The 26,137-nt window shown below is 34.0% G+C and overlaps 1 protein-coding gene across 3 annotated transcripts in view; it reads left to right on the plus strand.

Moving 5' to 3' along the window:
- SEMA3A (semaphorin 3A) overlaps nucleotides 1–26,137 on the plus strand; it is a 506,000-nt gene that overhangs the window by 443,130 nt on the left and 36,733 nt on the right. For all 3 annotated transcript variants that reach the window (XM_061165131.1, XM_061165130.1, XM_061165132.1), the window contains 6 exons: nucleotides 8,818–8,960; nucleotides 10,705–10,819; nucleotides 10,919–10,988; nucleotides 12,270–12,414; nucleotides 15,550–15,769; nucleotides 19,874–19,965. In XM_061165131.1, coding sequence (XP_061021114.1) covers nucleotides 8,818–8,960; nucleotides 10,705–10,819; nucleotides 10,919–10,988; nucleotides 12,270–12,414; nucleotides 15,550–15,769; nucleotides 19,874–19,965 — 785 coding nt within the window. The remainder of the gene's footprint in view (nucleotides 1–8,817; nucleotides 8,961–10,704; nucleotides 10,820–10,918; nucleotides 10,989–12,269; nucleotides 12,415–15,549; nucleotides 15,770–19,873; nucleotides 19,966–26,137) is intronic.

Here is a 26,137-nt window from a genome sequence, read left to right on the forward strand (position 1 = left end):
GTGTTAACAAAGCTGATCTCTTTATTAAAATAGTAAACAGTAACCAAATCATGTATGTGCATATGCAACTGAGATACATATTAAAAAATTACAAAATACATTGGTATAAATATTTGATGCTGCTTTGTACAGTAAAAACTCAGGTCTTGTTCACATCCTAGCTTTGCCGGTTTCTAGTTTGCATTTTGAACATTTGTTGGATCTTAATGTCAGATTTCTTTCTGGGATGAGTGTGGCTTAGAACAATGTATAAAAAGGACAAGGAAGGGTCAAAGTAAATAGTACCTTTTGTTTTCACTTACTGTTTGTGCTCATCTTCCATCCTAATCAGCTCTTCTCTGTTTCCTGGCATGACTCCTTTTGAACCTTTCTTTGGGTTAAACTATCCCAAGGAGGCTGTTCATAATTTCCCAGCCAACTAAGCATCAAAAGTTTTTCCAGGCCTATTTCTTGGCAGCCAGAGGTTTTTCTATTCCATAGCCAAAAATGATATATCCATTCTGCTTAGGCTGTTAGCTAAGAATGTGAGATGACCTTATGCTGCATTCCCTGCATTCTCAATGTGCTAGAAGTTCCCATTCAGTCTTCTGATTCTTTGGGGGCCTCCCCCCTGCCCCATGCTGCATCAGAGCTGAGAGGGAAAGAAACCAGTCACTTTGGGTGCCATCCTGGTGTGCTGGCCTTCATCTGGTGAGAGTTTTTCTCTATCAGCAACTTTCTGTTAGTTAGCTTGTAAGTATTTTGAAGTCTAAGACTGTGACATTGGAAATATTTTTTCTTAATTTTAAAAATGAAGTTTTAAAGTTTACATAATTTACAGCTGCTCTTTGTTCCTCTCAGTTGTCTATAGCAGGTTTATAGCTTCCTTATCATCCAGCTTCCGTTTCTGTTTGCTTTCATTAGCAATCTAAGTTTTCGTTACCATTAACTTTTAAACATGTATTTACACAGTATGTTTCTAAACTTTTATGTTCTATAATTATACAAGCTAGCAGTTCTTGAAGGCCTGTGACAGGAATATAAATAGGTAGGTAGGTAGATAGATATACACACACACACACACACACTTATATGTAGATGTATATATATATATTTTTTTCTAATGTAATTCTTCCATCACCCCTCAGAGGTGGGTTGAGGGGTTGAGATAAGGAAGTGAAGGCTAGTTGACAGATAAGGAAGTTGAGGCTAGTTGACATTGATTGATTTTTTGATGTTACAAGTCCAGTGAGTGGGAAAAGCCGCATTTTACCCAGTTTTTATTTGATTCCTTACAGTGAGGTAAGAATTTATTTTTATGTTGTTAGTTCAAGGTGTATATTTAGTAAGGATTTTGCTTCATAAATCATAACGTCACTGAAATCACATTTTAAATGTGAAGAAAACAAGAGTCTATATGTTTATTTGTGAACTAGGTGAATTTTCACGCTTTCCTGTCCTGTTATAAATGGTGTCAGGACTGATTCAGAGTTAGGTAATTAGCACTGTTTTTCTACAGTGGGCTTTTATTCCTTCTGTTCTGCTCTAGAACCCCCTAACATACTTTACAAGAGGATCGTCTGTTTCGTGGTGTGAAACTATTCCTCTTAAAGTTGCATAACAGAGTTTATAATCATTAATTCCATCCTCTATCCAAATGAACTGTGTGTAATTTATGTCCCAGAAAACCAATGTATGTTATACCATTTGGAATATAGATACTCCAAAACCTTAATCATCCAGTAGGTTTGATTCATTTTCAGAAAAAATATTTCTATGGTTTTGCTTGAATGTTCTTGTTCTTTGGGGACTCGTGGGTACAAGGGAGAAGTCCAGCCAAATTCTGGTCAACATGTGGCCATTCTAGCAAATCAGACTGATCCTAATCCTGAGCGCAGCAAAATGTGTTCATAATTTAAATAAACTCAAGATGCCAAATGAATCATAAAGGGAGCCGCCTGTCCTGTGCCAAGCTGTCGTTTTCATTAAGTGTGAGGTTGCACCTGAAGGACAGTTTAATTTGCAGCTGCTAAAAATATTTCAACAGAGTGGTACTGTTATAAGTGGCAGGTGGTGCCCAAACGTGAATTTTGCAAGAAATGCCATGTGTGGGATGAGGTGTGGAAGAATGTCAAGGGATGCTAAAGGAGATAAAGGGGAAAAGAGAAGAGAAGTGTATTTACTCAGCATTTGGAGATAAAGGGGAAAAGAGAAGAGAAGTGCATTTACTCAGCATTTATTGCTATTATCATGATTAAAGACCCCATGCTTCACATGATAGCATTGGCCCAAGATTATTAAATGTGATTATTTGCTCAGCTTCTACCCCAAGCTCAGGGGCATAGCAAAGGTAGCACAGTACCTGTAAAGACAAAGTTTCTTCCCCAAAGGCATACCATTTATAAGCTATTCAGATGAGAGAATCTTTCCAACTCTATTTACCCTTCATAGTGTTTACATTGCAGTTGTAGGCTGGCAAGATTAATGCACTTTGATCTTGCTTAAATGGATTTTGCCCCTTTCTTTTGATGTTCAGCTTTTACTATATAGCCACATGAACTTCCTGCTTCACATGGCAAGAAATATTTTCAAATTGTACAAGCTCAAAGGTTTTGTTAAATCATTCTCACTTGGGATTTTGTGAACTTTACAGAGTAGAGAAATTTACAGAGTTGCAATGTGGAAAGGTATCTAGGGGCATTGTAACTGTTTACATTATTAAAAATCCTGTATGTGCATGTCTGTTATTTTCAGTGGACTTGGCCATATTAAAATCAGGAATTTGTATCTGGAAATAGGCAATCACTGATTTACTGGGTTACAGAACACAAATTTAAAAAGAAAAAGTAACTAGTGGGTTTGGGTTTTTCATTTCTGCTTGCCGCTTGCTGGAAGTAACTGGAAGTAGAGTAACTTCCTCTGTAAATGCCAGGAATTTTCTTAGATTCCTAAAGAGAACTAATAAAATAGGTCAATCTAAATGAATTTTGGTAAAACTTTTCCATGCAGTGTTTTTGATGACAGGGCAAGTTATTGAATACTCCAAGTTTCGCAGGACAGTGGTAATGTCTGACTTCTAATATATGCATTATTCTTAGCTTCATAAAATGAAAAGGCATGCTTTCTGATATTTTAATCCTGCTAATGAAATCTAATTTTGAACAATTGGAAACAGATAATCTATTTTACTACATTAGTTACCTAACACAGAGGGATGCAATCAAAAACAAAAAGCTTCTTCTCAGTTAAAAGAATATTTATAACATTTCAGAAGAACCTTTTGAAAACCCACTGTGGTATAATAACTTAGAAATAGTTGTAGTTTAAATAAGCACATCTAAAAATTTCTTTAACCAGGAACTTAAACATTGTCAAAGCTATGATGAGTTCTGTTCATTCCCAAGCTTCAACAAACTACGTCAAAAAGCAGTAAAATGTGATATATCTTAAAAAAAAAAAAAAAAACTGCACATTTTAGTTCAGCAAATTCATTCATCTGTTTCTTCATTTATTCATTCAGGAGTAGTGTTCTGTTTGAGAAATTATCCTTAGACTGGAAGAAATAGGAAAAAAATAGGAAGATCAGCTTACAGGAATAGAGAGGAAAAAAAATACATTATTAAATAGAGTTTTGTGGATTCTGATTGAGGAATATGCACCAGGTGCCAGGAAAGAGTTTATATGTTAAAAGGAGGTAGAATGTACAAGGTGGTTTGAAGAAGGTAAGGCCACAGGCAGGGAAAACATAAATGTGGGTGCCAGGGAAGAAGAGATAAGGGCATGCATTTAGGTAGCTGCAGTGAGATAGATTCACAATATGCTTAGAGGAATTTTTGGTCTATTTAGAAGCTGAAGGTAAGAGAGGGAGAAACCATGGACAAATGCCTGTCATAAAAAAATGATGGTGAGCATCATTTAAAAAAAAAAAAGAAATGATTTAGAAGAGATAGAAGCAAATTTTCCTCCATGTTATGTGAACTAAATGACTGAGAAGATGGTAGGTGTGGTGTTTTTTGGAACAAACAGATGGATTTGCTAAGGAGTTAATAAAGGGAAACTGTGGCTGGTTCTACTGAAAGATAAGTCAAGGTTTTAGTCCGTGGGTGGTGTGGCTTGTCTTTAGTTTATTGTCTGTATTAGAGACTGTGAATAATGCAACTGACAAGGTTTCCCACTTCCTCTTGTTGCTAGAAAGCTCTGAGCCAAAATCATGATCCATCTTGAACATATGTATTGATAAATGTAGTATCTACTTTTAGCCCTGTTACTGACCTGGAATAGTATCAGCCCTCTAGCCCTTTCTGGTTGCCACATCTTGATTTATGGTAGTCATATCCTATGACATTTGAAATCTGTTATGGGACAATACATGGTATAAATGCTTTTGTACTTATTTCTGTAGCACTGTATGGATAGATGCCTTAGAAGAAGTAGATAATACATGTATAAGTTAGATTATTCCAAAAATATAACTGTGAAGTGAAAAGACTGAGTTTTGCTGGCAGAGTTAATGCTATAAAATCAGGGAAAAGAAATGAAAATTATAGCAGGAATAAGTTTGAAAATAAATTTAGAGTACAAAACAGAAGTCCTGCAGAAGATGGAGGCAATTTAAGGTAAACTAGCATTTATATCTAGGTACTGATCTTCACATTAACCAAAATGGAAAAGTATGAACAGAAACAGTTTTTAAAGAAAAGTTGATGAGTTCTTTGCTGGGCATAATGAATTTAAGTTGCAATGAGATATCTAAGTAGAATATTGTAGCCAAAATTTTGAAATGCAGAATTGAATATAGGAAGAGAAGAAAGGCTGATGTAGTCTGGTGATACTTCAAGCTACAAAAGTGAATAAATTCCCAAAGGAAAAAACTTTAAAAATATAATAAAATTAAGAATATTAAAATAGTGGAAGGAATATTAAAATAGTGGAAGAAATACTAGGAGATGGCTTTATTTATAGGAATAGAAGGAAATAAGAGGTATCTGAAAAGAAATTTAAGGAACATATATATTTAGGATTTTAGGAAAAATAGTCCCAAAGGAAATTGTGAAGATTAGATTATTAACAGTTGAGGTTCAGAGTCCAAAAAAAAAAAAAAAAGGCACAAGCCAGAGAAGCAATAAAAATTTTTGGAAAGATGTGACTGCTTTATTGTGCCAATGGCTGATGATAACCAAAGGAGGATGAGTAATCAATTGGCTGATGAGGTGGTTCTGTTGATTAACGCTAAGAACACTACCAATGGGGAAAGAACTCTTGTATGTCCTGGTCTAAGGGATAACTTCAAAAGCATCTCCCACCAAAGATGCACTACACTGGGACAGTCTTCCTTCTCCACTCTCAAATCTATCTTCCTCAGTTGTTACATCTCAGTAAATGATCCTTATCCAACGAGATGTTTCAATCAGCTGTCTCTTTAATTTGTCCATGATTTTTATTACTACTTCTCATATCCAATGTCTTATCAGTGAACGTTACCCATTTTTTCTACTTTCACAAAGTCTCTGCATTTGTTTGCTTCTCTGTGATACAAGTCCACATCACCATAATTTCTCACCAGCCTTCAGAGTAGTTTCCTTGCCTTTGTTCTTGCCTCAGTATATATGTATTTTTTCCTACAACAGCCAGTGATTTTCTTAAAATAGAAACCTGATAATGTCATTACCAGGTTTAAACTACTTTACTGGTTCCCCTTTTAGCCATTAGGAAAATAAACTACTGAACAATAAACTTCCTTCTTACTGTGGCCTTGGCTTAACTTTCTGTCATCATCTCTGACCACCTCCCTCCTCTGTTGGGTAAAATTCTCTGTGGTTTCTGTAACCTCACACCTGTGTTCCCTTCTACCTGGGAAACTCCTAGATATTCTTCAGGTCTTGAATTGTATGTCATTTCTTCTGAGAAAAACTTTCCCTAATTCCATCAAAGCAAGATCAGTTTTCCCTTCATTTTTCACTACAGTCACTTCAAACTCTCTATTTTTGCAAATTATGTGCAATTTAATAATTTCTGTGTTTAATTGTTGTTATTCTCTCACAGACAGTAAGCACCATATAGGCAGAAAACATTTCCCCTGATCCTCCACAATTCAGAGCACAGACCAAGTGCTTAGGAAATATTTGATAAATGAAAATACAAATGGTGAGAGGTTGTATGAAGAAGGGAGGTTGTTTATTGGAGCAACCAAAAGTCTGTAGATTACTGGATTGAGAGAAAATAGAGAGAAGCCTTAGACATATAAAGGAAGAGAAATCACGCTTCCACAGAATGGAAGAAAAGAAAGATTGGGTGGGGAAGGAAGCAAGAGAAGGGAGTTCTTACTAAACAGCTTTGGTCTCAGCGGTACAGCAGATGAATAATCCATCTTTGGAGGATAAATTGAGAGATGATCCATTAGTTATTTTGAAGACAGTGTGAATGATTTTAAACAGTGGCAGGTAATAAATCTAAAGTAAGTCACTAAAAGTAAATAAAATAATTCCTTAGCAACATTAGAATTTAGGATAAGTAGTTTGAATGTATGTACATCCATTTACTAAGACTGTATGATTTTCTTCATCCTTGCTTAGGTATGAAGACGGAGAAAGGAAAGTTCTGGGGTTGTATAGGCAGGTAACTGGAGGTTTAGGAGGCCAAGAAGTTCTAGAATGATAGGGAAGGCCATTAGCATGACTGTATTAGATGAAGAGGAGGATTTACCAAAGAGGAGAGAAATAGACTGAGAATAACAGAGAGGGGCAAGGAAGAGAAAGGCAAATTTTGGGCTTCTGAGAAATAGAAAATGAATAGTGAGCAAAGGTTTGGGCCAAAATTAAATATATATAAGATTTTCTAAATTCAATATATTAAAAGAATGGCTTCTTTTAAATTTTTGGAAAACATCAACTGAAGACCTGATTTATTTTGAAATTAGAGTGAATATTTTATTCAAGATAATGATCTAAGTTTCTTATAGACAAGTCACATTAAATTGATGTTGTTTTTTTTCAATTATCTTTTTCTATTTTAATATGTTTATTATTTTCTGTGCATAATGGTACTTTTTGTCATATCTGAAGTTATGTCAGATTTAATTTGGCTACCAAATCCTCTGTGCCTATAGTGTCAGGTACTAAAGAGATACTAGAATTGAAGGCTTTTTAACAATGAATGTACATGATAACTTGCTTGATTTCCCACTAGATTCCACTTGTGTAAGATGATAATTATATTCACATATTTTAGAGACAAACCATGATGCTTGATAGAGTCTTCTTTTTTTACTTACTCTTCTTTATTTTGAGCTGGAGGATAATTGCTTTATACTGTTATATTGGTTTCTGCCATACATCAACATGATTCAACATGGAGCCTCCCTCCCACCCCCCACCCCATCCCACCCTTCTAAGTTGTCACAGAGCACCAGGTTGAGCACCCTGAGATGCTTGATAACGCCTTCTTTTATGCCCAAATACCAACTTAAGAGAATATCTATAAGTATAAAATACTGTTTGCTTTCTTTTTATTTATTCTTCTATCATCACTTTTGTTTGATTATAACTTTCTGGAAGAAAATCTATGACCAACCTAGACAGCATATTAAAAAGCAGAAACATTACTTTGCTGACAAAGGTCCATATAGTCAAAGCTGTGGTTTTTCCAGTAGTCATGTATGGATGTGAGATTTTGACATTAAAGAAAGCTGAGCACCAAAGAATTGATGCTTTTGAACTGTGGTGTTGAAGACTCTTGAGAGTCCCTTGGACTGCAAGGAGATCAAACCAGTCAATCCTAGAGGAAATCAGTCCTTAATATTCATTGGAAGGACTGATGCTGAAACTGAAGCTCCAGTACTTTGGCCACCTGATGCAAAGAACTGACTTGTTGGAAAAGACCCTGATGCTAGGAAAGTTTGAAGGCAGGAGGAGAAGGGGACAACAGAGGATGAGATGATTGGATGGCATCACCGACTTGATGGACATGAGTTTGAGCAAGCTCCAGGAGTTGGTGATGGACAGGGAAGCCTGGCATACTGAAGTCCATGTGGTTGCAAAGAGTCGGACACGACTGAGCGACTGAACTGAACTGAACCTATTTGAGAACCAGGAAGGGATTGGTATGCTTGGCTAGGAGTAAGGTATGGAAGGAAGGGTAGGTAGAAGAGAAGGCATGCAGAGTAGCAGGGACCAGGCATAGATGGCTTTGTTACTGTAAGGAGTTTGTGTTTTACTGCCAATGATTCAAAAAGATATAGGAGGGTTTAGAGAAGTAGTGACATATTAGAGGTACACACTGACCTATTCTGTGGAGAAACAGAGAACTCAAGGGTGATGCCAGGGTTTGGAGCTTGAGTATCTAGTAAATGACATTCCCATTTAATGAGATGGGGTACAACTTGAAAGAACTTATTTTGCTTGGTTTTATAGGAATCTCATCTCTCCCTTCTCACCCAGTTTTTACTGGAAAGTGGAATAGACCTACTGGTAGTGTGATTTAAACTATTTTACGCTTTTAAAAAAAATAACAATGATGATGGCAATAAGTAATGCTTGATAGCTCTTACAGTTTACAAAATATTTTAATATCCAATAATGCGTTTGCATTATCTGGTCACACTGAGGGTTTCTGTACCTATTCCTGATTTTTATTGGAAAAAAATTTTTAGAAACATAAGTAATTTGTAGCATACTTTAAAATGCATAAAGAACAGTTTGCATCTGCTGAAAAAGAGTGAACCAAGGAAAATTAGCTTGAAATGTGTCAAATACGAGTTAAAAGAAAATTGAAAATAGACTATAATGAATGATCTTATTTACCCAATTTGAATTAATATATATGCTATAATTTGTCTCTCAGATCCAAGGTTCATTAGTGCCCACCTCATCCCAGAGAGTGACAACCCTGAAGATGACAAAGTGTACTTTTTCTTCCGTGAAAATGCAATAGATGGAGAACACACTGGAAAAGCCACTCATGCTAGAATAGGTCAGATATGCAAGGTGAGGTAAAGAAAAAATGAGAGTATCTTTGTCTAATCACAGTTTTTTTCTCCTTTTCCGATCTTTGTACAAATATAATAAAAATATGGCTAAAAAACCTGCCTGATCATTATAAATATTTAAAAGGCAAAAACTATTAAAAACATATTACAGTTGCTTATGTATAACCTCGTAGTCAAACATGCAGGTGGAGGTTGTCACATACTGTTTCACAAGTACATTAAATAATACTAGTTTGTAATTCTAGGGAAATATTTTTTTGTATTACCTTGGAAAATAGTTTCTGTATTCTCAGACCTAGTAAAGTTTCCTACAGTGTATAAGTTTTCAATGAATATATTTTGTTGGAAATAACTAAAGTATGAATATAAAAGAAAAAACATTATAGCTTATTTTTATAAATTTATTGCATCCAATGTGCACATACAGAGCACACATAAATAATTTTGAAACTGTGAGCTTTCATATACTGTGGGCACAAAATTGAATGTGAGATGCATTGTAATGTTAGATAGAATAAAAAATTGGTCAGTAAATACTTATGGGTTAAATAGTGTGAACATATGGTAATAGTACTGTTCCTACCCTCTATACTGTAAAATATAGTATATATGCAATATGAATAAAGCCAACTGTTATTATATTATTAAAGCACCTGTCATCTCAAGAAAATCATAAGGACAAAGTCAATTATTGTCTTCAGATGAAATTATTTTTTAAAAAATAATGAAATTTTACAAATTCCTATCTTAGAAGAGGGGTGTAACCTCTTTTCTTCTCCAATCATGATTTAATTATTTATCTGTAGTATGTTAAACTACTGGAAAATTATAAGTTTTAATGATGTGGAAACATACAAATGATATATGAATATGTAAGAATCTTTCTCCACAAAATATAGAGCATCATTAAAAGCACTACTTACAAGGGTTAAAAAAAAAAAAAACTTTATACTAAATAAAATCATATAAACAAAATACAAATCAGTGTTATAATTTTGAGGAAAAGTTATATTTCTTCAAAAATATGCACATAAATACTATTTTAAAAGACTAGAAGTTACCAGTAAAAGCATATCATCATAATAGAATTTATTGCTACATTGGGTTACAGTTAATTTTCATTTTCAGTGAGCAGTTACTTTTTCAATATGTTGCTCTGGAATGTGTTCTTTACTAAAATTTTTCTGATATTATTTTCAACATGCTATTTGTAAAGTCAGAATTGTTTCAACTGTTTGAACTTATAAAAGTATTTAATGCTTAGCCTGCTTTTGTGTTGTGTTTTGAGTATGGGTTATGAGGCATGCAGTTATTCTTTCGTTCAGTAAATACCTGTTAAGTACTACTATGTGCAAATGTGCTTATTTCCATGAACCACCTACTTAGATGAATAAAATCTCACTACGTAAGAGAGAGACTTAAAGCAGACCAAAACAGACACAAGAGTAATACTGTCCATTGCAAAGTGGTAACAGAATGGAAAAAGTACAGTGACTGTTTAATGCTAAGGGATATTTATTATAAGTCACTCCTTGAATCAGGTTTGGATGAATAGATTGTACCAACAGTAGGATAAGAATGCAGTTACTTACATCTAGTCATTTAAAATTCATTTGTCAACTTGAAAAATGAGGAATTGCATTTTGTGTATGTTTCATATACAAAAGATGAGAGGATAAAACTGATATTTGAAATTATCATTTGCATGTACAGTTTTTAAAACCGTTATTCCCTCCATTCAGAATGACTTTGGGGGCCACAGAAGTCTGGTGAATAAATGGACAACATTTCTCAAAGCTCGTCTCATTTGCTCAGTGCCAGGCCCAAATGGCATCGACACTCATTTTGATGAATTGCGTAAGTAGCTAATGATGTTGATGTTGCATAGAGTATACTTGTTCAGGCTTTGCCATGACCTTCAGAAATGCAAATTTCCCTAATTTTATTTTTAAACAGAGGATGTATTCCTGATGAATTCTAAAGATCCTAAAAATCCAGTTGTATATGGAGTGTTTACAACTTCCAGGTAAATAGCATTTTAATATTTTATTATCATAGAAAATCCATGTACTTTAGACACTGTTTTAAGTGTCCATATTTGTGAAAATATATTTTTGAAAGAACAGTGTTGGCTTAACCTTTGAGCTCTTGTGCATTCTTGGGTGCTTGAAATAAGTCATGATGTAAATCATTTTATACATAAATTTTAGCAAAGAAGTTCATTACTATAAATTTAACAATGAAATGTATGCCATGCCCTATGTATAGCTTTGACTTGAAAATTTTGAATGAAATATAAAATACTGTAAGCATAGAAATCTGAGTTTTGTCAACAGTTTATAGTGATATAAACTAAGGGTGAAAAATCTTTTTTTCCTCTTCTCTCTTGGGCTTACCCTTCTTCTCCCTCACCTCCTCCATCTCCCTCCTCCTTCTCCACTTCCCCCTCTCCTCTCCTCCTCTTTTCCTCATTTTCATCTCCCTCAAAGCTCTTGCTGTCAATCAAACAGTGCTTATTTTCTGACAGTTCTATTCAGCATAAAGTTTATATTACCTGGAGTTGCTAAAAGAAATATATATTTACATGCATATAAATAGTGTTATTTGGATATGTATAAATGTTTAAAAGGGAAATAATTTAAAATCAAAAGTCAGGAAAAGTACTGCAAAGGACTGTGATAGCATAAAGAAAGATTAAACTAGAATGTCCAACACTGATTTATTCTGTAAGTATTAAAGCCATTAAAATTTGATTGGACATATTCACTTAATTTTTTGAAGTAACATGATATGAATTTATATATTTGTACCATATATTGTCTATTTATGATATGAATACATATATTCTATGAGTACTTAGGGTCTTCCCAGGTGGCGCTGGTGGTAAAGAACCTGCCTGCAGATGCAGGAGATGTGAGAGATGCGGGTTGGATCCTTGTGTCAGGAAGATCCCCTAGAGGGAGACATGGCACCCCACCCCAGTATTCTGGCCTGGAGCATCCCATGGACAGCGGGGCCTGGAGGGCTACGTCCACAGTGGCACACAGAGTCAGACATGACTGAAGCAACTTGGCATGCACACATTAGAACTAAAGATGGCTTCATCCATGCCTTCTAATTTTGAGCAATCATAATTTGTTCTCTTACATCTTATTAAAATATATATACATGCAGCTTTAAAAATACTAAACACTATTTGAGAATTTGTGTTCAGGTATTGATAATTGCTATCTGAAATTTAAGAAATCAGCATTTATAGCTCTGTCACTGTATAAAAATGAAATTCTGTTTTTGTTCTCTTTTTTAGTAACATCTTCAAGGGGTCAGCCGTGTGCATGTATAGCATGAGTGATGTGAGAAGGGTATTCCTTGGACCATATGCTCACAGGGATGGTCCCAACTACCAGTGGGTGCCTTATCAAGGAAGAGTCCCCTACCCACGACCAGGAACTGTAAGTGACCTAGGTGTTCAAGACGGGAAATGAATACATTTATGCTGAAGACTTAACAAAAAAGCAGCTATAACACATATTTAATGCAGATTATATAAAAGAATGATTCCAAGACTATAAATGAAAGCAAGATGAGGATTTTGTCTGATACCTTGAAATTCCACATTTAACGATATGTTCTTCAGAGGCATCAGTGTTTAATTTCAGTGCCTACCAGTAGTTGTTACCCATAATTTCTGAGAAATAGAAACTGAACAGATAGATTTATTTATTTTCTTTTATGAAAGGGATATAGTAAAAATGGCTTTCATGGAGAGCTGAGACAGTTAAGATACACCTGGGTTTGTTCTCTTTGATCATGGTGAAACCTCAAGAATTGCCCATTAAATAGGAGGAAAATGTTTTTAACCAGTATTTTCTTCCTGTGAAAATCCCTCAAATAGGTAAAGAAGATATGCAAGAAATAAAAATACCTCGTGGAACAGTGCCCCCATATTTTAACAGATGCTGTCTACTCTCACTGACCTCTCTCCTCCAGCAATCCTAGGCACACTCCAGCTCAAAAAAATTGGACAGAGCTCAAAATAAAACTAGATTTAAGCCTACAGTTTAAAGTAGGGAGAAAAAAAAGAAAAGCTCAATATGGTCAAAAGTAAGCAAAGTCATCATTGTGATGTCAGAAATTCTAAAATATGTGGATGGATCCATCCAGTGCAACATTTTCTAGCCCTAAAAATCTTTAAGGAAATAATTTCATATGATGAAAAAACTTATTCTTTAAATTTTATTGTTTGTTTAATTTCACGTGAGTTTTATTGTTTAATTCAAGTAAATGCTGTTTTTATATGATTTTATTGGACATAGAATGCTTTTAATCTTAATTGTTTTCTGTATTACTAAACTTACTAGCATTTCATAAAGATTGCTTCTAGTTGGTGGATCTTGTAAATAAAAAATTGATGGATTTTGTAAATAAAAAATTAAATAGATTTTCAGAAGAATAAATGAACAAGATAGAATATCCATTGATTGTAAGAAGCCAAAAATGGTTTTATAAAAATGTATATGATATTTACTCTATTTCTTAATGATAAACTATTTTACTTTGTTGATGGACAGTTTTATAACTTACAGCTGTTTTTATCTCTGTGACTAATTAATGTCAGTATATTCTAATTATACACTTGCTCTGGGCTTACTTCAACAAACTTGGTGAAAGTCTTTCATTAGATACTGTGCTGTTATTTGGAGCTACCGAGTATTTGATGTGAAGATGTCTACAGTGTATTTAGAATTAATAGCAATTAAAATTATATTTTGTGTCAGGCCTATTTATATATGTATTTTTATTATATTCAGTAGCCCAATTATTGTCCCCATCTTACAGATCAAGACTCTGAGGCAAAGAAAGGAGCCAGGACTATTCAGGCAGTTTGGTTCTAGAGCCTGAATTCTCACCCATTATTCACAGATAGTTGTTATAACATGGGAAATCATGGCAGCAATTTGCACCAAGTGCTGGAGGCAGAAGGCAGAAGGCCTTAATTCCTTCTCTGAGCCAGGAGTTAGAGAAGGGCTTCCAAGAGGAGATAGCACCTTGCTCTGTGAATAAAATTCACTTAGATGAATCCATTAATTTCAAAAGTGGGCTTCTGAGAATATGTCATTCCATCAAAACTGCTGGAGAAAAACACAGTAAGTGGCCTTCAAACACTGTGTCAATAGCATGGCATTTCCTTTATTTTTAAACAAAAACCTACAGCTTAAGTAGTACTAAATACAGTGATAAAAGTAAGGCAAGAGAATGAGACAAATTGTAAGATAAAAATCTAAAATAAATAAATCTCTTAATGTGCAATCTTACATTTCTTAGTTTTTGCAGATTATTTCTAAATGGTGGTAGAAAAGCAAAAAAAAATTAATGTCATAAAATACGTTTTATTGTTTCTTTGAGGAGTTAATACAGCTATACAGCTACTTGATATTTCATTAAATAAATATTTTTTTAAATTTACTAAAACAGAAATAATTCCCTAAATCCCCTAACTGATATATTAATGTATTATTCTGTGTGTATCTGGTTACTATATACATATATGTTCATAGATAGATAGACACTTTCCCATTTCAAAACAAATTTTATTTATTTCATTTCTCATGAATTATTAATGATCTGTATCAAGGTAATGGCAAAGACAATTGATTTCTCCTTCTAAGCCTCTTGCAAGATCAGGAACCACTTAATTACATTTCAGCTTTCAAACTCTTAAACTAAATGGCAGAAATTACCTAAGTGTAAGGCAAAAAAGTGAGAAACGGTGATATTGTACTCTAAAAGCTTTTGCCATATAATTAAATGCGATGAAAAGACACAGACTAAAGTCAGAATTTTCTTGTTTTTGTTTTATTGCCTTAAATGGAGCGTTTAAATCAGAGGTGATGTTATGGCAGTATGCAACACTGCATTCTGTCTGGCTTTCTATGGCTGTCATCTTTTCTGCTTGGTCCAGCGTGTTTGGTCAGTTTCTGTGCCATACAAGTTGGTAAACACTTTGAATAACACATCTTCTGTTCCTGAAAGTTACTGTAATTATTAATGAAATTATATTTTTGGTAGTTTTGTACTATTTTTTCCGGGTTATATTAAAATAAAGCAATAAAGAATAGTTTATATTCTCTTAATTTGAAAGGAACATATTTATGTTTAGCATGATATCATAGGGAAATATGAATGTATCCAAGAAAATGATTGACTTTTTCTAAACTAATGATTAATTGCATTGTCATAACATATTTCATTCACTATTTCAAATTCTTCATTGATAACGTAAAGTAGATGGTATTGTCACTAATAAAAAGCATCAGACTTCTGTACCCTGAGTTCATTAGATACATTTATAGTTCTTGGTGAGAAATGATGACATCCCATTGAGACTTAAGATATCTTTAGAAAATATATACTACGTATTATATCTACTAATTTAAGTAACATTATTTCATTTTTGAGTTTAACAGTTACTTAAATTTAAAAAATTGCAGATTTAAATTCTAGACAATTGAGACCATATAATGTATAAATTATAATCCTATTCATTATATTGTAATCAAAAGATATTATTCTCTTTATTTTAATAGTGTCCCAGTAAAACATTTGGTGGATTTGACTCTACCAAAGACCTTCCTGATGACGTTATAACATTTGCAAGAAGTCATCCAGCCATGTACAATCCAGTATTTCCTATCAATAACCGGCCGATAATGATCAAAACAGATGTAAATTATCAGTTTACACAAATTGTGGTAGATCGAGTGGATGCAGAAGATGGCCAGTATGATGTCATGTTTATTGGAACAGGTAAATGTTTTAACTTCAGCTCTAAATGTTCTTCCAGAACATTGCATTTAACTAAGTATACTAAAAACTGAAGGAATGTTTTATAGTCACTCTCAAGGTATACTATGCTGTGCTTAGTCACTCACTCATGTCTGATTCTTCACGACCCCATGGACTGTAGTCTGTCAGGCTCCTCTGTCCATAGGGATTCTTTCAGCAAGAATACTGGAGTGGGTTGCCATGCCCTCTTCCATGGGATCTTGCCAAACAGGGATCCAACCCAGATCTCCCACACTGCAGGTGGATTCTTTGCCATCTGAGCCACTAGGGAAGCCCAGAATACTGGATTGGGTAGGCTCTCCTTTCTCCAGGGGATCTTCCCAACCCAGGATTCGAACTGGGGCTCAAGGTATGCTGCTGCTGCTACTGAGTCGCTTCAGTCGTGTGCGACTATGTGCAACCCCATAGACGGCAGCCCACCAGGCTCCCCAGTCCCTGGGATTCTCCAGGAGAGAACACTGGAGTGGGTTGCCATTTCCTTCTCCAGGCTCAAGGTATAGTTAACCTCTAATAAATGACTAAAAAAAACCCCTGAACATTGTCCCATTCTAATGTGTCATGTTTTTAGACAAGTTGACCTTGTTAACTTAAATTTCCTTTTCAGTCAAAAGTTGGTCAATTTAATCAGGTGAAGATATGATTAGGTGAAGAGTCAGCATCTATAACTGAGTCATAACTCTTTTTTGACCAGAGGTTTTTCAGGACAAAGATATTGCTCAAACCATGCATAAAATTCCCAAGACAGTCATTAAATGTTCTAGAATATATTGATACAAAACTATCTGAACTTTAAAATTATCATAGAGTGCAAAAAATCTTCCAGAAAATAAATTTTGGCAACACAGTTTGTTTAGTGGGTTTACTATACAATGAGAAACAAAGCAAACCAACTTCATCAGAAAAGCAACAAAGTGGACATAAGGAATCAGCATATACATTTTAGGTTCATTGCTGTATAAATTTAACAGTATATCTTACCAGTTCTGTGCCTGGAAACAAGTATTTTGTAGGTAGGTATATTTTCAGAATGAATTCCATTACTATTATAACATATTACTCTATTTCCCCCCTACTCTCTTTAATAATACTATTTTGAAAGCACCAGTTACAAATCTGAAACTTGCTACTTAGGGTCAGATTCCAAGGTAATAAATTCCTGGTCTCCATTAATGTTAACTGACATAAATCAGTGGGAAGCAGAGTGAGTGCTCCACTGAAACCTTGTGTAATAACATTTATTTTCCCTTGGTGAAAAACAGAGAAAAAAAATTGCATTAACTGTAGGGGAATGGCACCTGTGCAGTAAGTGCTTTGAAGACTTAAAGTTTTATAACAAAATTGTGAAATACTTATGTTATCAGGTGTAACAGTGTCAGATTCTGAGCAATACATTATGGTTTCCTTTTATGAGGGAGAAAGTTTCTCTATCAAATTAAAGAATCCCAGTGAGACTTGGAGTTCAGTAAAAGTCAATGAATTGCAAGTATGAACTTCTGGTTATAAATATCTTGAGAAAATATAAGATGATTGGATTTCTCTTCAATAAATATTAGTTTGTCATTTAATGTCAAATTATAATTAGATCTCTCTACAGAGTAGTTAAGCTTGTTCGATAAAGTCACACTTGCTTTTTTCTTCACCTCTGGCCTTTAATGTTGAAAAGTCCCCCACTCATTGTCAGTGCAGCAAAAGCTTGCTTCTGGCAGTTTGACCAAAGAAATCCAAGCATGAGTTTTCAATTCTTCTTGGGACACGAGCTGTCTTTAATGGAACCAATTTTATGAGCATGTTGAACATCTGATGTTGTGGATGGCTATTGGTCAGCACAGAGCAGGGTCATCTGTCAGCAAAGTAAATTGATTACAGTAATTTTACCTTTTAACTAAGTTGCACATTGATCCTGGTTGAGTAATCTGATTCAATTTGTGTGAAATTGTTTGAAATACTACTCAGTAAAACTTGATCTGGAACACAGATAAGGTTATGTTTGGATACTGGAGACCGATCAGAGGCACAGAGTAGATTAACCTAATTTACCTTTAATCTTTGGTGTTATGAGTAGTCCAAGGTCCTGTAAACATAGAAAGACCCTCTTAAAAGAGGGCTTTTAAAAAAACTTTACAAGGGATACACTAGCAGCCTTTCTTGAGCTCACATACCACATCATATTGATCCCCTGAAAACAGTTATCTGTGGTATGAATACTTTGAATTATTTTTATGATGTAACATTTTTTACAGACAAGATTTTTCTTCTCAAATAATTTGTCTGTTAAATTTGATTAAAATGAGCCATCCATATCTAAAAATAATTGATCATCTGACGAAATGGAATGTCAAAGAGTCAAATTTTTGAATTTAATAAATCCCTGTTCTTTCTTCTATCAAGAATAGGAATGCATCTCTAAATACTGGAAAATTAGTAGGCTTCCCAGGTGGTGTAGTTGGTAACGTTGGTAAAGAATATGCATGCCAGTGCAGGAGATGCAAGATATGTGGGTTAGATCCCTGGGTTGGGAAGAGACCCTGGAGTTGGAAATGGTAACCCAGTCCAGTATTCGTGCCTGGAAACTTCCCTGGGCAGAAATGCTGGTGGGGGTTGCAAGAGTCAGACACAAGTGAGCATAACCCAACTTAGAGTAAAAGTGGCAACTCTTATCATTAAAACACTTTGTATCTTTTAGTAATGAATAAACGGTACTTGAAATCTCTATTAAAATGTATTCTATTTAACAGTTTTTATTATTTATAGTGATGAATTTGAATTTTTTTAGCACTCTAATATGTTAATATGTTAATTAAACCAAAGCCAAATTGATTAGGCCAATTATTGAAAAACCACTCTAATAAGTAATCCAGTATTTATTATGAGAAGTCAGATTATTATCATTTAGCACTAAATGGTCATTGAGCTGTCTTTTTAGGCACCTCTAAGTACTAAAGGCTTCCTCATGGGAAGATGATGAGCAGTCAGGCTCTGAAGTTCAGCTACTTTTGTTGCTTGGCAACATTGCTTCCATTTTGCTTGAATATTAAATATTGATAGTAGTTCCTGATTTCATGACAAGAAGGAGAAAAACTTGTCATGTCAAAGTGTAATTCTTCTTCTTTTTTATTTCTTATTGGATGAAAGATTCTTCAGTTTCTATCGTGCTTGAAAATTTTCAAGAGTTTCACACAGATGATTTCCACATAACCCCATAATAATCCTTTTTTGCTCCTACCCCATCTGTCCCTCCCCCATTCTCTCTTCCCGCTGTTAACCACTCATTTTGTCCTCTATATCTGTGAGTCTGCTTATTCTTTTGTTATATTCTAGTTTGTTGTATTTTTTTAGATTCCACATATAAGATGGATAGTGTTTGTCTGACTCGTTTTACTTAGCATAATGCCCTCCAAGTCCATCAATATTGCTATAAATGGCAAAATTTCTTTGTTTTTATGGCTGAGTAGTATTCCATTGTATATACATGTACCACATCTTCTTTATCCATTCATCTGTTGACAGACACCTGGGTTATGTGCATACCTTGTTGTAGTTGTAAATCATACTATTGTGAACATGGGAGTGCATGTATCTTTTTAAGTTAGTGTTCTTGGCTCTTTTCTGATATGTACCCAGGAGTATGGTTGTTCTGATTTTAGTTTTTGAGAAGACCCCATACTGTCAAATTGATACTATTTTTAATTTAGCTTTTTTTTGGAGACACCTGATAATTGAGATTAAAAATAAAAATAATCCAACCTAATGCTTATTTTATATATATATATATATATATATATATATATATATATATATATATTCGTTACACAGGTTTAGAATAAAGCCACCTTCAAAGCTTCATATATTTCTAAAAAATTCAATTAGTTTTATTCCATAACTATATTTTATCTAGTTTCATAAAATGCATTTGAATATATATTACTAATGCTATAACAATAAAATAAATGTTAAAATGCTGACATCAAAATGTCATTCTTTCTTTTCAATTACTGATATAATTTATTAACACTAAACTCTCTTCAGATCTGTTTAAATTGTGGTGTTCTCTACTTTCTTTCAAAGATGTTGGAACTGTTCTTAAAGTAGTTTCAATTCCTAAGGAGACCTGGCATGATTTAGAAGAAGTTCTGCTTGAAGAAATGACAGTTTTTCAGGTGAGTGCTGTTTAATTTCAAGTGTCGACAAGTTCACTTGTATGTCCTTCCCCCAGGACAGCTGCACACTGATCTTGGTATGGACAAGTAGTCTAGCATACCCTTCTAATTAGCTTGTCAATTAAAAAGCCAGACACTAGTCAAAATAAACCTTGAACTTTCAATTCTAGTTAAATCTAAAAATGTAAAGAAATATATCCTTGGCTCATATTTTGTTTTCTCAGAGATAAATTATATGATTTACATTTTATACTATTAATGTAACTTAACTCACTGAACAAACTCTGTGTGCCTCCCACCTCCCAAAGCCGTTCTTTCACACTTTATGGTATAACTGGGGTGACAGATAACTTCCATGAATGTATTAAAGAAATACATTCAAAATGAAGGAATGAAGACATTTGAGTAATTTTTAAAATCTTATTTGTGAGTTGTTTTACCACATTTTTCTAAAGAAATCATTTGTTAGCAAAAGAAAATGTTCACAGTTTTTATATCACTGGTGGAAAATTTGTTACAAATTCTTAGTCTTCACAAGTAAGAAAGGTACTGGTAGTTGTCCCTTTGTCGTGAATCACTTATGGCTCAGGTAAGTTTATACAAGAGATTGGGGACAGAGGCAGCAGTTTATGTGTTGCAGTGAGAGAACAACACTAAAGTAATTTAACATATAACACAGTCTGTTCTTCCTTTTAGAAAATCAGCTAGGAGGAAGTTTGAATTGAAGCACACCTTGACATGAATTATTTATGAAACAAACAGAAATGATGCCTATCAAAGGTGTTATTTCAGTTTTTGATAGAAGAAGGTAAAAACAATCAGACATTTATAACTAAAAATAAATTGAATTATTTAGTGGACAGAAAATGAGAAATGTCAGATCTAGTCTCACAACTTAAAATTACCTCATTTAGTCTCCAAGAATCTAAGACACTTTATCTATAAAGTGAAGCACCTGTATTGAAGTTTTCAGTTGATTAAACATTTTGATTGTAAGAAAAATCTTCCCAAGACTTCTTTTAACCCTGTACTTATTAATTCAATAGAGCTCTTGCTCCCTATTTCAGTAATTGTTTGAAGAAAAAATAAAGTAAAATATGGCAAGTTCTGAATTGATATTGATTCAAGTAAAATTGTAATTAGCTTTGAAACATGTAACTGGTAAATCATGACACAGACACCTAGTAGTGACTAAGCAGTGTTCTACTGGGAAGGTCTTAGGTTCTTGAGTCATACCTATATAATAGTTCTGTTTGGACTACAAACAGTACATCTGAGCTTTCCCATCAGTATAGACAGGGAAGATAATACCTGTCTCACAGGGAAGCTAGAAGAATTAGAGACACTATCTGTGGAATATCCAGGACAGTGCTAGTTACTGTGCTCAGAATCTTATCGTCAATATAATTGTATTTGTTTTAGTTTGTCTACAGTGAATATAAGCTGCATTTACAGTAGCTTTCTCTGCTAATCCTTGGTTTAAGTCTTAAAATCACACAATCATTATAATTCTACTATGATTTTTTAAAATTAAGACTTGGACCTTATTTTGTCTGTTATAGAATGATGACTAATCCCTGTCTTTCACTGCCTCCCATTTCAGAATTTACACATTGATACTTTAGCCTACAAATTCAAAAATACAGTTATCCAAATAGACTGTGTCATCATATAGAATCCATTTAGATTTAGCAAACAAATTATGGGCACTAAGAGGCAGATATATAAATTTCTGTCTTATATCCATTATTGGGTCTCCAGAGTCTAAAATATGTTTTCAACCAGCATTTGCTAAATGAATAGAGAAATCAGTATTTATGCAAAAAATTAAATATGAAAAATTAAGGAGTTTAAAGTCTTCTCTAGGGAGACCCTCCTTAAAGTGAGGTGCCAGAGTATGAGGAAGATAAGCGAAGAACAGCAACAAGTTATCCTGCTTGATTATATCCCACATTATTTTCTAGTAGAAAAAATTTTACCAGTTATTTGTTTTTAGAAATCTATATTGCCACCACCATGCAAATGAAGTTATAGGAGATACTAAAATATTATGTTAACTTTAGAATTTCTTAATTATTTCCAGAATCTTTTACTTTTGGATTTGTCATGGTTCCTCTGCATATTCCCCTTTGGTTATTGTATATGATTATAACAAGTTTCATTTATTAGTTCAACTCTAAACAAATATGTCCAGCTTTGTCCTGGCACAGTGCTGAGTTCTGGTGAATCAGGGGTGAACGCTGTGAACATGGTCTCTGGCCTCATCCAGCTCAGAGACCCTTTCTGACACGTCATCCCTCGTCGTTCCAGTGCTGGTTTATTATCAGTGCAGTTAAGTTTTATCTTGTAGAACTGCATTGCTGTGTCATGCCATTTAAATGATAAGGTTCTTTTTTCTATCATTTAATCATTTTCTGGGATTTTTATAAATCATAATATATATAATTTTGTAGTAATGCTGTATTCTAGCTATTTTTCATTCCTTGTACCTCTGAGATTTTAAGTTTATATTGCACATCTTATCTAGATTTGTTTTAGTAAGTCAAAACAAGTTTTAGTTTAAAAATGCTACTTCAAACTGTTAAATGACTTTCAGCAAAATCTTCAGAGATGGGGAGCCAACAACCTTGCAAGCACAAATATTTAATGTCTACTAGATTTTATTAGTGTTTTGCAGTTTCCAAAGGATTACACAATCTAATTATACCTGTGATAATTTACTGAATGATTTCTGCATGGTTTAAGATGCCATGAGAGAGGTTTTTTATCAGTTTTTAACAATTAGGTATAAATAAGTGTCAGGCGAGTGTATGCTCCTTGGTTTTTGTCTTGTCACAACAAAGATTTGGAGTGACAAACATTAAAGCCGCCCTCGGTGTGTCACAGCTCTTGGGTCTTGGACAGACCGTTTTATAGCTCTCAGGTCTCGAACAGACCATGTTGTAGCTCTTAGACAAATCAGTGTTACAGCTCAGTGTTACGGCTCTATTTTATTTAGATAATAACAGGAAAATCCACCTTTGAGGCATGAGGGCATGTCAACCCAAAGACGCAAAGAGAAGAGCGCCCCAGTGCACAGGAGAGAGAGAAAGAGAAAGAGCGCATGCATGCTGGGGACAGAGAGAGCCCTTTGGCTCCTCTTTTTATATGTTTTTTTCTTCCCCCTGGGCCTGTCCTATGCAAATTGGGCTTGGTCAGGAGTGTTGTTCTACCTGAAGTCCGGCCCTCCGACCTTCCTTTGACCTTCTTTTGTTCTATTTTCTCGGGCTTTTCCCTTCCTTGTCTTTTAGCCACCGCTATTTTTTGGACTCCTGGTTTCTATTCTAACTGCCTAACATAAGTAATAATATGCTTTCATGGAAATGATTGTTTATGAGTTTATGAAAAGATTATTTGCAACATAGGGACGCATCTTCCTCAGATAAATATTCCATTTCTCTCCCATGTTCTCTGCCATGCATTGCTGTCATTATTATTTCTCTGACACACAAGTAGACAAAATGTATTTGGGCAGAGTTTAAAGAAATATTTACTTTCAACATTCTATTCTATCAAGCAAAGTTCATACATATATTGTGGTCTAGCAATTGGAATATTTCACTGTCAAACTTTGTTTAATTTTGCAGAAGGAGGGCAAAAAACACAACACATTAAAGCAATTTCTATATACACTGAAACTATCAGAGAAATGTTAGAGTTTCCTTATTTTTATTTGAGCCTTGCAAGTTACTCCATTTAATATAAAATTTAAAAGGGTTAACTGAAGCACTATGTTGATTTGACAAGGTAAATAGACAAGGAACAGATTTAGGATCCTGGTGGTATCTGATACTCTTGGATTTTAAAAAGAAAGACATTGATGTCAACCAGACAGTTAATTTTACCATAATATCATCTCCAGGAGACCATAGTCATTATGTATCTTTGCTAGACTGAATAACCAACCTCACATAAAATTCTAATTAAAGCCAGTACTGTGTCCATTGCCATTTTGAGGTTGGTTTTAGGAAAACACCCTGGCTAATCACAGGACATTCCAGTGGTTCTAGTTACTTCTAAGACACTTTTATTCTGGGTAAAATCAAATCCCAATCAGAGTATAATATGAAGTATATTCCTCAGTGATAAAATTTCCATTTTAGAGTAAAATTTTAGTGGGAAATAAGAGATGAAATAAATTGGCTTCCCAGGAAGCTCAGACTGTAAGGAATCTTACTGGAGAAGAGAGTGGCTACCCACTTTAGTATTCTTGCCTGGAGAATTTCATGGACAGAGAGTCAGACACAATTGAGCAGTTAACACTTTCATTTTCATAGGACTCTAGAAATTACTTTAAATAGCTATCATATATCCAAAATGGTATTAAGGTACTAAGACACAAACCTATTTCAAATATTACTTGTAACATAAACTTGTGTTTAAATCTCAATTACTGTGATATTCCAAACAAATTGGTTAAAGTCAGTTGAGCCTCAACTTCTTCATTTCATCAGTTTGTTTTTCTAATTAAGGTTACTAGTCAATTGTAGCTGTTATTAACTAGTTAAATAAATGACAATCTCATTTAAAATAATTGCTTGAAAATTCTAAATCTATGCCTTGTTAAAAACATTCAAAAGCTACGAAAACTAGAAGTATGCTGATTTTTACTTTATGCACTTGAGATTTTTTTTTTTCCAGTCCAAGGAGGGTTTTACTTTTGATACAGTGGCTGGTTACATCAAGTTGCAATGCATTTAGTACAGCGGATTTTATTTATACTGCTATTGACTGCAAAGGATTGCAAGGCATTTACATAGATAATGCATTCATTTTAAACCCAATTTATGCAGTATTCCATGAACAGCTGAGCAAACAAATGAAAGAGTTTAATTTTCATTCAAATGTAAAACATAATTGATGCTTTCCAAAACCTATTCTGTTAACTCATTCTAAGGGAGCTTCAGCATGCTTAGCATCCAGGGAGCGCTGTCTGATTCTCCTGGGATCAGCAGGTTGAAAAGCTCTGCAAGTGTGAAAGTTTAATAAGGACTAGATTTAAAATATCTGAAAAAAATATATATATAGCAAATTAGAGTCATAGAAAATCTTGAAAAGATGCTAAGTTTTTAATTTCATTTTTACTTGAACTCCAGTTAAATTTGCAATTAAAACCAGTTTCATGAAAAAATGCTTATAAAGCTACATCTGTTTTAAATGGAAGTCATATTCACTTCCAACTAGGGCTCAGGAAAAAAAATAGCTTATTTAAATAGATGTCATCTTAATATATTGTCTGTTAAAATTCAACCACAGACAGCATATAGCACATCCTATTCCAAACTATTTCATGGCCTAAAATATAAGTAAGCTGCTTTTAATAAAGAGATTCTAGGATCTTAATTTAAGAACGTTGAAATCATTATATGGCACAGTGGAGTTTCTTATGTATTGAGGTTTGTTTTCTTTTACAATTTATATATAAAGTGATCATTTCAGTCTACCTTACAGACATTTTAATTTTGTATTGTCAATGTATGTGAAATGTGTGAAAATTCACCAGCTTCACTTATAGATAGTTTCACTGAAGTTGTTTGAAAAGAACCTAGACGTAGCTAACTTTTATTTTAATCATACTACCTGTTAATTCTCTAAGAAGTACTTTCCTTGCACCTTGGCTATAGAATTTATTTTGCAAAAGTCTCCATGATGCTAGCTGCTTACATACATGACAACATAACCATTTTCCCTGTGAAGCTGTTGGAATGGAAGAAGCTGCTGTGGAATATTTTTCTGCTTTGAATTCTTAGTTTGGATTCACTGATTCCAATATTATGTAAACTTAAATACAACAATCAGTTTTGTCTTTTAAAACTAAAAATCTGTAATGATTTGGTCCCTTAATTTTTGTGATTTGATGGAATAAATTCCTGAAATCTTATTTCTATATAGAGAAAATTGGTAGATATTCCTTTCATCATAGTTGTCTTTCTGATTGATAGTTCCTATAGGAAATTGTTACCTTTAATATCATTAAGCTATGAAAATGGGTAACTATGGGACAATTCTAAATTATCCTATCAAATTAATTTACATCCTAAGTCATTTGTCTCACTTATGTCTCAGGCAGGTAGTCTTAAATCTGTTAAGAAAATTCTATGCTCAGCTTAGATATCAGAGTTCAAAGTGGAAA

This window comes from Dama dama, chromosome 18 (assembly GCF_033118175.1).
Source record: "Dama dama isolate Ldn47 chromosome 18, ASM3311817v1, whole genome shotgun sequence".
Taxonomy (NCBI): domain Eukaryota; kingdom Metazoa; phylum Chordata; class Mammalia; order Artiodactyla; family Cervidae; genus Dama; species Dama dama.